The 13,532-nt window shown below is 43.0% G+C and overlaps 1 protein-coding gene across 1 annotated transcript in view; it reads right to left on the bottom strand.

Annotated features, from left to right (window-relative positions):
• The window catches only part of setd2 (SET domain containing 2, histone lysine methyltransferase), a 66,955-nt gene that overhangs the window by 12,574 nt on the left and 40,849 nt on the right, over window positions 1-13,532 (bottom strand). The window contains exons 18-19 of the mRNA XM_084336029.1: window positions 12,451-12,587; window positions 7,777-7,891 (exon numbers count right to left, since the gene is read on the bottom strand). Coding sequence (XP_084192155.1) covers window positions 7,777-7,891; window positions 12,451-12,587 — 252 coding nt within the window. The remainder of the gene's footprint in view (window positions 1-7,776; window positions 7,892-12,450; window positions 12,588-13,532) is intronic.

Genomic DNA, 13,532 nt, shown 5'->3' with positions numbered 1-13,532 from the left:
GTTAACATTGGCGCCGATGGTGGCATTCAAGCGGTAAAACGGAAAACCAGGCGTGGCACTGAAAGAGTTAATACACAAGGCGTTGTCTCTAATGTTATCTAGCTACTGATAGCTCCCGATATCATCAGTTTGGTGCTGGCTGGCTAACGTGTGCTAACGTTATCTGCTAGCCACAATGCTATACTGTTATAATGGCATATTCCTATCGCGTTAGCATGTAAGCTAACAAAATCAGCGCAGATGAGACTAAACTCCGCTCTTGGTGGTCAATTGTGTTGATGTTAGTTTTGTTTCATCAACAAATGAGAGGCAGAACACACAGTGAATGTATCCGTTTTGTTTATTGCACTTTTATTACACTTTGCTGAAAAATAAGTGCTGCATTGGCTAAATAGCCGGAGCATTTAAAGATGGCGGCGTGTTGACATTTCTTTGCAGGAAGTGTATTGGCACATTCAAGTTCTGATTGGTTGACAATAGCCTTCATGTTCGCCACCTACTGCCACCTACTGCTTTGGCAGTGTACTACATCACTGTGCTCAGGTGACAAAACGAAAGTGCTCAGGTTGCAAAACGAATGTCTGACTCGCCTACCGATACGTTGCGACCTGGAAAAGCGAAACTCATCTTCAAAACGAAACGAAAACATCAGTCAGTCTAACCGCAGCCCGAGTGTGTATGCAAATTAGAGGGGGGAGAGGGAGGGGGGAAGTTCACACCCAAGGACGGAACGGACCCGAATGGTGAGTGAGAAAGCACCCTTAGAGTGAAGGCCTTTTAAGTCTGAGGCCCTTTCATTGTCTGAGGCCCTTTCATTGTCTGTGGAGTAGCCGCACATCATCGATCATATATCACGTTCATCTCTCATTCATCACCGTGCGGTGTGAGAGAGAGAGAGAGAGAAAGAGAGAGATGTGTGCGAGAGAGAGAGAGAGAGAGAGATGTGTGCGAGAGAGAGATGTGTGCGAGAGAGAGAGATGTGTGCGAGAGAGAGAGATGTGTGCAAGAGAGAGATGTGTGCGAGAGAGAGAGATGTGTGCGAGAGAGAGATGTGTGCGAGAGAGAGATGTGTGCGAGAGAGAGAAGTGTGCGAGAGAGAGATGTGTGCGAGAGAGAGATGTGTGCGAGAGAGAGATGTGTGCGAGAGAGAGAAGTGTGCGAGAGAGAGATGTGTGCGAGAGAGAGATGTGTGCGAGAGAGAGAGATGTGTGCGAGAGAGAGAGAGATGTGTGCGAGAGAGAGAGAGATGTGTGCGAGAGAGAGAGAGATGTGTGCGAGAGAGAGAAGTGTGCGAGAGAGAGAGATGTGTGCGAGAGAGAGATGTGTGCGAGAGAGAGAGATGTGTGCGAGAGAGAGATGTGTGCGAGAGAGAGATGTGTGCAAGAGAGAGAGATGTGTGCGAGAGAGAGAGATGTGTGCGAGAGAGAGAGAGATGTGTGCGAGAGAGAGAAGTGTGCGAGAGAGAGAGATGTGTGCGAGAGAGAGATGTGTGCGAGAGAAAGAGATGTGTGCGAGAGAGAGAGATGTGTGCGAGAGAGAGATGTGTGCGAGAGAGAGAGAAGTGTGCGAGAGAGAGAGATGTGTGCGAGAGAGAGATGTGTGCAAGAGAGAGAGATGTGTGCGAGAGAGAGAGATGTGTGCGAGAGAGAGAGAGATGTGTGCGAGAGAGAGAAGTGTGCGAGAGAGAGAGATGTGTGCGAGAGAGAGATGTGTGCGAGAGAGAGAGATGTGTGCGAGAGAGAGATGTGTGCAAGAGAGAGAGATGTGTGCGAGAGAGAGAGATGTGTGCGAGAGAGAGAGGTGTGCGAGAGAGAGATGTGTGCGAGAGAGAGAGAGATGTGTGCGAGAGAGAGAAGTGTGCGAGAGAGAGAGATGTGTGCGAGAGAGAGAGAGAGAGAGAGAGAGAGAGAGAGAGAGAGAGAGAGAGAGAGAGAGACAGGGACACTAGAGCTAACACAAATGTGACCCAGTCTGGTGATGATGCCTACAAGTCGCCAGGGTGAAATGACAGAGACACAATAATTATTTTTTATTATATAACTACAGTTCGAGAGTTGAAGAACATATTTAGTATGTATAACAGCGAACAGATATAATAACTCTAATTGTAAGAATTCTGTGTTTAAAAAAGGCTGTTTTGAAACAGTTTGTCCTCTCCACAGAGGAGAGGTGGGGGGCTGGGTTATTTTTGCATCTGAATAGAGCTGCGCGTTGGGAGGTACGCCCACGCTGTGTGTTTATTCAGATTCACTGAGCCAGGTAAAGGCATCCACACAGAGAGTCATTAACGATGGACGCACAGAGATTGTCAGTATACGTGGCCTGGCGCGCTCAGGTTTGACAAGGTCCCCGGTCGAGGAGCGCAAAATCCATGGACTGAGGATCCCCTGCGCGGTATTCCAGCCTGCTGTATGGGACCTCACTGATAATGTCCAAACATTTTCTCCACAAACACTCTCATAACATTCCCCCAAAGGACGCGCGGCTGTGCGTGTGAAAACCAGACTTGCGAGTACAAGTTTATACCTATGCGCAGTGTGCATATCAAATGCACAATGCCAGTGGAAGGTCTGTTTTAGTTTAGAGTCCCTTTCAGCGCAGTGACATTGCAGCTTCTTTTCAGAAAAGCGGCAGGTCCCACCGCCGTTGCATGGCGAGTCAGTCCCAAATCTGCAGCCTTTTTGCCCAGTCAGAGAGAGTAGGCGTCAATTCCTGGGGGAGAAGCTCTACTCCTTTGATAGCAGGTACAGTAGCTCTGAACCTATAGTGTGAATATCTACTCATATTTACTGAATCTAGTGTGAATATTTACTCTACTCATATTTATTTAATCTAGTGTGAATCAGGGTTTCTGTTAGAAAAAATTGTTGCCGGTCTCCGTGTCCTGCAAGATTTCAATCTACCGGACAAATGGGATCAATTCCGGTCAGAGTTTATTGAGCTTAAAAACAATTGATAGGCAGGCTATATAAAGAATGACATCCTCAAGGCATGTAGATTTATAATATTTTAACTTAAAACTAGGCTACTTTTGCGTATAGTCATTATATTCCAAATCAAATAAGTCCAGAGACTCCGTGCTGCTGCTGACTTTAAATCAAATAGGTGTCTCTGGGCAGTCGGCCCGACATTAAATACAGCAGTGTGTTATAATCACATTTTTATGAGCTAACGAATTCCGTTATATAGGACATTTGTATTAATTATATAAAGCGAATAATTTGGCAGAGAGAGACAGCAACATTATCGTGAAATATAAAAGTTGCCTCCCAGTCCCAACGAAGAACACTCCAATAGTATGCAACTGCAGAGCCGCAGAGCCAGCGGCGCTCTCAGGTCCGGTCTGGGGACCGTTCAGCAGCGCCACCCACCCAACAGTTGAATTGCCAATGGCTGAATTGGAGTATTGCACTGTGCGCGCACAACTGTCAGCTCTGCGGCTCTGCAGTTGCATGCTTCTCGCAAATCTAGCTCCCGCTGCCAAACCAAATGAATCTCGACATCGCTTCACCAATAGTCGTTATCAGAACACTACACACATATCATAATAGAACACACATCGTTGTCATTATTAGACCTGCTTGGTGAAGCAACAATGAAACAAATGTAACTATTTTAATACAATTCAAATTGTGCTTAGAGGGAATAATTTTCACGGACATTATGACCGGAGAGATTTAAATATGTCGGACTTCAACAGATTTTGCCGGTCAAAAAACGGTAATTACCGGACAACGGAAACCCTGGTGTGAATATCTATACTCATATTTATTTAATCTTGTGTGAATATCTACTCTTACTGAATCTACTCCTATTTATTGAATCTAGTGTGAATATCTACTCCTACTGAATCTACTCCTATTTATTGAATCTAGTGTGAATATCTACTCATATTCATATTTACTGAATCTAGTGTGAATATCTACTCCTATTTACTGAATCTGGTGTGAATATCTATTCCTATTTACTGAATCTAGTGTGTATATCTACTCCTATGTAAAGCAGTGCTACAGCACATTTCCTTGTATGCCAGTTTGGGTCATAACCTACCCAAGAGTCACCAACCGAACAGTGACAGTCCATTCCATGAGTTTAGCTTTATTATACAGGAATATTATCACCCGGGTACGTCCAGTGATTTGTGATTTAATTGCAGAATGAATCTGTGATTTCTATGCCCCCCCCCCTGTTTTGGGGTAAGAGTGGATGCATGATTGCATCCATTCTGATCTGTCATGACATTGACAGCATGCCTGTCACAGCACTTAATTATGTTAATACTATTCAGGGAGGAGGTGAGGATGGGAGGCATTGTCTACGCCCCCAACCACAAAAACTCACATAGGTGTTAAACCTTTGAGAGCACTTTTCACCGCTTCAGGCTCTGAGAAAAAAGACAGGTTACAAGATTTAAACTGAGCACATCATAATAATAACATTCTCAGATTTCAAAGTATGACACATCATTTGAAAGCTTACATTCTGTACTTTCACAATCTGGAAAATGAAAATGGAGACTTGTAGGCATTTTCGCTAGACTGGGTCACAAATGTGAGCCAAGGCTCTTGCTCAGCTGCCTATCCAGCCAGCCAGCACACTCCTTTCTCTCTCGCTTGTACAGTGGCATTCAAAACGTATCGCTTCCTGAAGATATCAGTATATTATTCAGATCCTTCTGTGCTGTAGTCCCAAAATTAAAAGGAGGACAATTTAGACGAGTCAGCGGGTGATCTTGAGAAAAAGAGACAGGAATGCTTTACGAATGTATTTTTTGTGTGCTTTGAGTGCCATTCAGCTCCATTGTATTGGAGTGACGCCAGATATCTCTACAGCAGATGCCTCCAAAACTAAGCGAATCACACGAAACACATGATGGATAGATGTTACTTTGGTTAAGGGGGAAAGCCCACAGCCAGAGGCCTCTCTGATCCAACACATGGCTGCACCACACTGCGTGCAGTATAAGTGTATGGATGCCAACGGTGGCGCTAAAGGAAAGGTCATGGGGTCACCAAAATCAATAGGCTTCTTCTTCTAGGGATCATGAATTTGCACAGCAAATTATAAAAGATTCGAACAAATGGTAATCATGACACAATAATATTGCACTACAGGCAAGGTTATGGGGTCATCAAAATCAGGAGAGTTCATCCTTTAGGAGTTTAGGGGTTATGAATCTGCACTGTTAATATGAAAAGATTTTAATGAAAGCTATTGGAGTTACAAGTAGCATAATGAATGTTTGGCCTGATGGTGGCGTGAGAGGAAGAGGAAAAGTCACGGTTACCAAAAAAACAATAGAGTAAATGTATCAACTAGGAATGGGCGTGAGTAATCGATTACTCATGTACTCTCCGTTTCAAATGAACTCGGGTGGTTTTTGAGAGTGCTCGATTTTTATAATTAAAATGTTCTAATCACTAGGGATGTCCCGATCACATTTTTTTGCTCCCGATCCGATCCCGATCATGTGATTTTGAGTATCTACCGATACCGATCTTTCCCGATCCGATAAAAAAAAAAAAAAATTATATAAAAAAATAATAATAATAATAATAATAATAATAAAAAAAAAATTCCCATCCCAATTTCTCACATTACATTCACCCTGAATGTTGACGTTATCCAGGTGAAAAGTTAACTTCATTCAAGCGAGGCATTGCAACCGGAGTAATCTAAAAACTCCGCCTCGAACCTGCTGCTTCATGAGCAATGGCGCCATCGTCTGTAAAAATCAGGTGACTGCAAGTTCTGCAACTAGTGGATGTCCCTCATCCTTGACATAAATCATTTGATGTATAATTAAATCAAAGGAAATGTGTTTGTTTTGGCAAAATTCTTCTGCTCTGTGACAATAAATAAATTAATGATGATATGCAATTTAAAACCAAAACTAAGGCCTCAGTATGAGTTTAAGACGTGAACATGGTCATGTTTGTTGAATAATTTTTTTTTTTTTTTTTTATTCCGATTTTTGTTCTTTTTTTTTTATCCCGATCTTCTGAAAATCACGTGATCAGCCCCCGATCCCGATCACGTGATCAGATCGGGACATCCCTAGTTACCACCAAATACGTCAAGTAGGGGTGGACGGTATAAACGGTATAAACGGTATGAATTTGCTCTACGGTATGGATTTTGACTATACCGTGTAACCGGTAGTGCAGCTCTAAAATAGCAATGACGTCATGTAACCACAGCGCGACTATTTCAATCGCATTTGCCCCTAAAAATAGATCGAATTAGTCATAGATAATAGATATGTGCAAACTGGAAAAAGTTATTTAGGAGGCTTCGCGCAGTGGGCGCACTGGGCGTGTCAACACGCAATTGTCATTTCATAATAAACACATATCACCGCGGCGCACAGCAAGTTTCAATTTCAGTTCCTGGCATTTTTAACCAGTGGAGAAAGGTAAGAGATCTTACCTATCGTTTTTCTTATATGAATTATTCTACGTTAATAAAACATACCTGGTGATCAACTACAGTTTGCTGTAAACATTATGATATGTGTGTAGTGTTATGATAACGACGGGAGGACGGCTGCAGCAGTGGATTTGCGAAATAGCATGCAGCTGCAGAGCCGCAGAGCCAGTGGCTCTTTCAGGTCTGGTCACAGGTCCGCTCAACAGCGCCCCCCCACCAAACGGCTGAACGACCTGAAAGAGCCACTGGCTCTGCGGCTCTGCAGCTACATATGCTTCTAGCAAAATCCAGCCCCGCTGTTTGCAATGGGAGCAGCACGGAGTCTCGACTCGGGACTTATTTTATTTGGAATATAATGACTTTATACGCAAAAGTAGCCTAGTTTTAAGTTAAAATGTTATAAATCTACATGCCTTGAGGATGTCATTCTTTATATAGCCTGCCTATCAGGCAAAAAAAATTATTCTAACGGAAACACTGATACCGTGATATATACCGTTACCGTCTATGCTTCAAATTATACCGTGATATACATTTTAGACCATACCGTCCACCCCTAACGTCAAGCACAAAAGTGCGTTGTGCCAATGAAACAGAAAACTTGCTCTGAAATCCTGCGAGAAGAACTGTAAGTTGGAAGCTGTGGAGCATGGGATAGTACACTTAACATTCTTAGCTTAGTGTTATCTAAAAGATAATAACAGCGGTTCATGTTTGCACATTTCCAAATTTGAGTAGCGTTCATATACTATTGATACAGACATGCCATTCCATGAGTGGAGAGACCTGCTGCAGACAGAGTGGAAGTAATGTAGTTATTACAAATGGTAACCGACTGTTTTGACTATGCATTAAGCATCGGAGATATTGCTGTGCATTGTTATGTCCGCGGAGCGAAACATAATACAAATCGGTAGCATGTGTGACTAGAGCACACTGGATCTGGGGAAACATTACTCATGCCCATCCCTAATAACATAGCGTTGTCTCTCACCCCATGCTGGAAGAGACAATGGTTGCTATGTGCAAAACAACTATGTTGCTAATGTGTTGATGTATGAGAAATAAAGTGTTAGAATAATGTTAGATTTAATTAATGTTAAATCGAGGTGTCTTTATTACTGGACCTTGTAAAAAAACAAACAAAAAAACATAGTAGAACAGTAATATCACAATTTTCCAATGTTTCATCTATTCTACCACTGCACAGAAATTAGGCATTTTCTTTGAAAAGTGCTTAACACTTTCACAGTCAGCCATGTTGGAGGTAATAGAAATATACAAACGTTCTGTGCAACGCCCTAGATGAAACGGCACATGGAGAATTATCTCGACTTAAAATCTCACCTTGGAGGGATTCTCGTCATAGGTGGGAGTCCCCAGGTCCATCTCCGCTTCATGGTCGATGCTGGCGTTATCGCTGCCCCCGTCCCAGGACTGTGGCGGGTCCCACTGTGTTTGCCTGAGGTTATGAAGGAGGAATGCAATGAGACATTCACATCTCAGCATGAGAGGCGCTTTGATCGCCACTTTGTATAGTGCAATGCTCGAGCACAAAATGAAAGAAAATAAATACAAAAATACAATACCTCTCAAAATGTACATGAAAACATGACCTCCCCTTTTTAAATTGATTCGAGCATGTAATTAAACCATGCTTCTACAGTATTTTCACTGTGCGTTCTATATTGTACTTTTCTGTTGTATTCGTATTGTTATATGTGTAGTAGTGACTGCATTACTATTTCAGTTTGTGTAAATTGTGCACCTTGTGTTGTATTTTTATTAGTATTGTATTTACATGACTTTTGTACTTTGTATTGTGCAGCAAACCTCGGTTGTTTTTAAATGTCCCGACCTTGATCAAGCAGGCCGATTTGTCTCCATTTTGGAAATGACCAGTGGCTACAACCTACTGTAACGCCATTAGTTTGAAAGGTCAACGCCGGGGGTTCAATAAGCGCATAGATCTGGTGGGAAAACCCTCTCTGTTGAATACAATGGCCGATTTATGATGAATTGAAAATTATGATGAATTGAAAATGGGGGACCCTGATGTAAACAAGACGAAAGTCTTTCTCTGGTCTGCATCCCCTTAACAATTGTGTGTATTGAGCTGTACTGTATTGTAACCATTGAAGGATGTCTATGTTTTTCAAGGTGTATATAATGTAAAATATTGGTGGGTATATAATGTAAAATATTGGTGGATGACAGAATCTACTCAGTCATCTCAGAGGAGGAGGATAACAGAGAGAGAGTGTGTGTTAGGAGCTGACTAACCCCAGCAGATGAGGCTGTGCTGTTATCATCAACAGCTGATAGCCACAGCGTTTGTTTGGGGTAAGTTAATATCAACATCACTGCTGCCATAGTGATTTGGGTCAAAAGACAGCGTGTCACATAGCAACGAAAAGAGGGGCCGGGCCTGTCGTTGCTATGGCGAGAATATTATAATGCGAGTTTCCTTCCGGGGAAGTTAGATTCAAGGAGGATTGAAGTGCCACAACGACAGGGAAGGCTTTTTGGATAACAGCTAGGCCGCGACGACCACCGAGCGATGACCACATCTTGCACGAGGCTATGTTTATAAGAATAAACATGAGGATCTAAGGAAAGAGATCAAGTTGCAGTGTCGTTTCTTATGACTATGGATGTACTATCAGGGGTTGCAATAAAACACAACAGAGTCACGAAGGAGCCATGATGAGATAAGTTTGGCTGAATGCCAGAATCCAACACCATTCTGCAATCTGTTAATACAATTTTCAATCAATCAATCAAAAACGTCTTTCTTCCACAGAAATGTGAATGTCACTTAAGACAGACATACACTCAGTAACCAACATTTCTTCCATATTCATTTCAGCAGTGATGTGAGACACCAAAGCAAGAGCATTACCACCACTGATGGACGGAAATAATGTAATATTAGAAATAACCCTGCACTCTACGTCTACGGTGAATAAATTGTTTAGCAAAGGATTGTGAGGTGCTCTTAGATCTCTGGATTGCCCTCCATCAAGCACCTGTGTGAGCCCCCGTGTGAGAACCGGCGTGATAACCTGCGTGAGAACCCACGTGAGAACCTGTGTGAGAACCCACGTGAGAACCCGCAGCAACTTACTAATGAAGACCAGCTTGGTTAAAACATCTAGCCGCGACACAATAAAGGCTTTTTAAAGATATTTTCCTTCCTTATATATTTTTTTAGTGCCTGGGATCTCTTTTTTTTAATAATCATATATATAATTGAATCATATTTCTTCTCCAAACTCAAAAGAAATACAGGCCTGGCTAATACTTAGAATAAGTGTTCTTTTGTTGTTGCGTTTGGCCGGCCCTGGGGCGTGGATGTCCCTTACTGACTGACCATCTGACTGACTGACTGACTGACAGACTGACTCCCCATTGTTGAAAAACACATGCGTGAGTGTGTAGGCGAGCATCGGACCAAGCATGTGAGCGGAGTCAAGCCTCCCAAACCCGTGACAACAACATGAACAAAACACTGACTTTGGTTGAAGCTAAATAAAAGCAAGACGTGCGTCACGTTACCCAATTTGGTACCGGTTCCCGATTGGTCAGAATCACAAGGGCCTACCATTAAGATCCTGGACAGATGGTGCCGCTATCAGTAGCCTACTTGACTGAACTCTTTTCATAGCTGCGGTTTTTACGCTAGAAGGACCTAGGCAACGATGTAGACAAAACAAGGAGATTGAGTTGCGAGCAATATTGAGAGGTTTCTCCCACCTGCCTTCATTCCCTCTATTGCCATGAAAGCAGAGTGTTTCTCTTTCAGGCAGGACAGCTTGAGAACGCCTTCAGTTCACCGCTCGTTATGTCGTTAGAAGTGATACTTGGACCCCCGGTTAATGGCGTTGTGGGGTGAGACAGGTCGTGAAAGTGATAGATAGTGTATATCAAAGAAAGGTGAGCCAGGAGGTGATAGTGATACAGTGTATATCAAAGAGGTGAGCCAGGATGTGAAAGTGATACAGTGTATATCAAGGAGAGGTGAGACAGGTTGTGAAAGTGATAGATACAGTGTATATCAAGGAGGTGAGACAGGAGGTGATAGATACAGTGTATATCAAGGGGGGTGAGACAGGATGTGAAAGTGATACAGTGTATATCAAGGAGAGGTGAGACAGGTTGTGAAAGTGATAGATACAGTGTATATCAAGGAGAGGTGAGACAGGAGGTGATAGATACAGTGTATATCAAGGGAGGTGAGACAGGAGGTGATAGATACAGTGTATATCAAGGAGAGGTGAGACAGGTTGTGAAAGTGATAGATACAGTGTATATCAAGGAGAGGTGAGACAGGAGGTGATAGATACAGTGTATATCAAGGGAGGTGAGACAGGATGTGAAAGTGATACAGTGTATATCAAGGAGAGGTGAGACAGGTTGTGAAAGTGATAGATACAGTGTATATCAAGGAGGTGAGACAGGAGGTGATAGATACAGTGTATATCAAGGGGGGTGAGACAGGATGTGAAAGTGATACAGTGTATATCAAGGAGAGGTGAGACAGGTTGTGAAAGTGATAGATACAGTGTATATCAAGGAGAGGTGAGACAGGAGGTGATAGATACAGTGTATATCAAGGGAGGTGAGACAGGAGGTGATAGATACAGTGTATATCAAGGGAGGTGAGACAGGATGTGAAAGTGATACAGTGTATATCAAGGGAGGTGAGACAGGAGGTGATAGATACAGTGTATATCAAGGGAGGTGAGACAGGTTGTGAAAGTGATAGATACAGTGTATATCAAAGAGAGGTGAGCCAGGAGGTGATAGATACAGTGTATATCAAGGGGGGTGAGACAGGATGTGAAAGTGATACAGTGTATATCAAGGAGAGGTGAGACAGGTTGTGAAAGTGATAGATACAGTGTATATCAAAGAGAGGTGAGCCAGGAGGTGATAGATACAGTGTATATCAAGGGGGGTGAGACAGGACATGAAAGTGATAGATACAGTGTATATCAAGGAGAGGTGAGACAGGAGGTGAAAGTGATAGATATAGTGTATATCAAGGAGGTGAGACAGGAGGTGAAAGTGATATAGTGTATATGAAGGAGAGGTGAGACAGGAGGTGAAAGTGATAGATACAGTGTATATCAAGGAGAGGTGAGACAAGACATGAAAGTGATAGATACAGTGTATATCAAGGGGGGTGAGACAGGACGTGAAAGTGATAGTGTATATCAAGGAGAGGTGAGACAGGAGGCGATAGATACAGTGTACTGTTGCGGTTCAATATGTGCCATAATCAACATCTTGTAGACTATAACAACAACAGAAAACTGGTGAATATAACAGTGAGCTGTTGACAATAAAACTCTCACCTTTAACACACGCCAGCAGCAGGGGGCGCTGATACCCCATTCATCGCCAGGTCTTTATTCAATGGATATAGTTTTAGACTGTGACATTTGCGAATGCTTAAAGTTAAAAATAAATATATCTTATATTATATCTATGGGTCTAATAACGCCGTCGAGTCTCAGTGAGTTGCTTCTAGTCAACATGCCAGAGACAGATTGTTTTTTCATCCGTACATTTCCGTTTTATACCGTTTTGAATAGAGTATGGTTTGGGTGTTTTTCAGTAATTCCAGGAAAAAGACAAGAAAAAGGCATTTTACTGTAATCCAGTCATCACGTTGTAATTTTTCGGCTGATTATCTAATCATCCTGAAATCAACGCTAGATTACATGAAATGACCGTCGTTAGCGGGGTGCTAACGACGGTCTAAGATAGGCTAACATGCAGCCAGATAGCTTTCTACTGAACGCAGAGAGGAAACTGGTATCCATCTTCTTGTCTCTCTCTGGAGAGAGACAAGCAACTTCAGCAACTTGTACTAGAACCCAAATTGGTATAGATAATAATAATAATTACCCTAGCCAACACAGCTAAGAAAACAATTAGATTGGACAAACACACAACCCCACACACATTAAAAAAACGCACTCTCACATGCACACACACATAGGGAATGCTAACCTGGTGGCAATATGGTAGTAGTAGATCTTGCCCTCAGGGTCTCGTGCCACTTTCCAGCTGGGAGGCAGGACGATGGTCTTGGGCTTAGGGGGAGAAGGGGGAGGCAGATCTATCACATTGTTGGGAACCATCATTTCCTGAAGAGGAAGAATCAGGATAGAAAGAATTAGCAGCACATCACTTCAAAGTACCTACTACAGCCTGCTGCTTCCCCCCCCCGTTATTTACTTACCCATGATTATTACATAAAAGCTACCATGACAGGTGAATTATCTTCCGGAGATTAAGCCTAGTCCTTCATTATATCTATCCTTAAAGGGAGAATGTCTAATGCAGTCAAACAGCGACATCTAGGCAAAAGAGCCCCACTTGGTATTGCACTTTGTTGGGTGGCACGGTGGTATAGTGGTTAACACTGTCGCCTCACAGCAAGAAGGTCCTGGGTTCTATTCCCACTTGGGGACCAAGTTGCCGCGTATGTGGAATTTGCATGTTCTCCCCCCCATGCTCGCAAGGGTTTCCCCTCCAGAAAAAGAGATAAACCCACTGGAAAAGCATGCAGAACAAATCGCTAACGCTGTTGCGCCCCTGACGAAGACAGACAGGAGCACTTGGATTGGTCCCGGCTGCCATTGGGTGGAAGGACGACGGGATCGGTCAAGTGCAGAGACGAAATTTCATCGGCAACTCTCTCTTGGTAGAAACCGAGGTGTCACCAGCAATAGTAACCCCTCCCATATCCCAATTCAACTCCAACCCACACATTAGACCACCAAGAGCGGCTCTTCACCATCACCGTTTCACAGCATGGCAGATTATACCTTTAACTGCATTTCAAATGATTATCATTGCCCTTATGCATAGAACAATTACTCCCCCCTGTGGCCAGACTAAGATAGGCAGCAGTTACCTAAAAATAAAAAGGAGCGGTCTATGTGAGCAGAATACCTTTCAAATATTAGTTTTCACATTCCATGAAATTATCATCAGCAGTTTTATTTATTGATGGATTCTAGGGCTGACCCCTATTAGTCGATTAGTTGACTAATCGGTCGAAAGGAGCCGTAGTCAACTGCCAACCT

The sequence above is a fragment of the Notolepis coatsorum genome (genome assembly GCF_963971535.1).
Source record: "Notolepis coatsorum genome assembly, chromosome: 19".
In the NCBI taxonomy this organism is placed as follows: domain Eukaryota; kingdom Metazoa; phylum Chordata; class Actinopteri; order Aulopiformes; family Paralepididae; genus Notolepis; species Notolepis coatsorum.
This window is presented reverse-complemented; position numbering and strand designations above follow the sequence as displayed.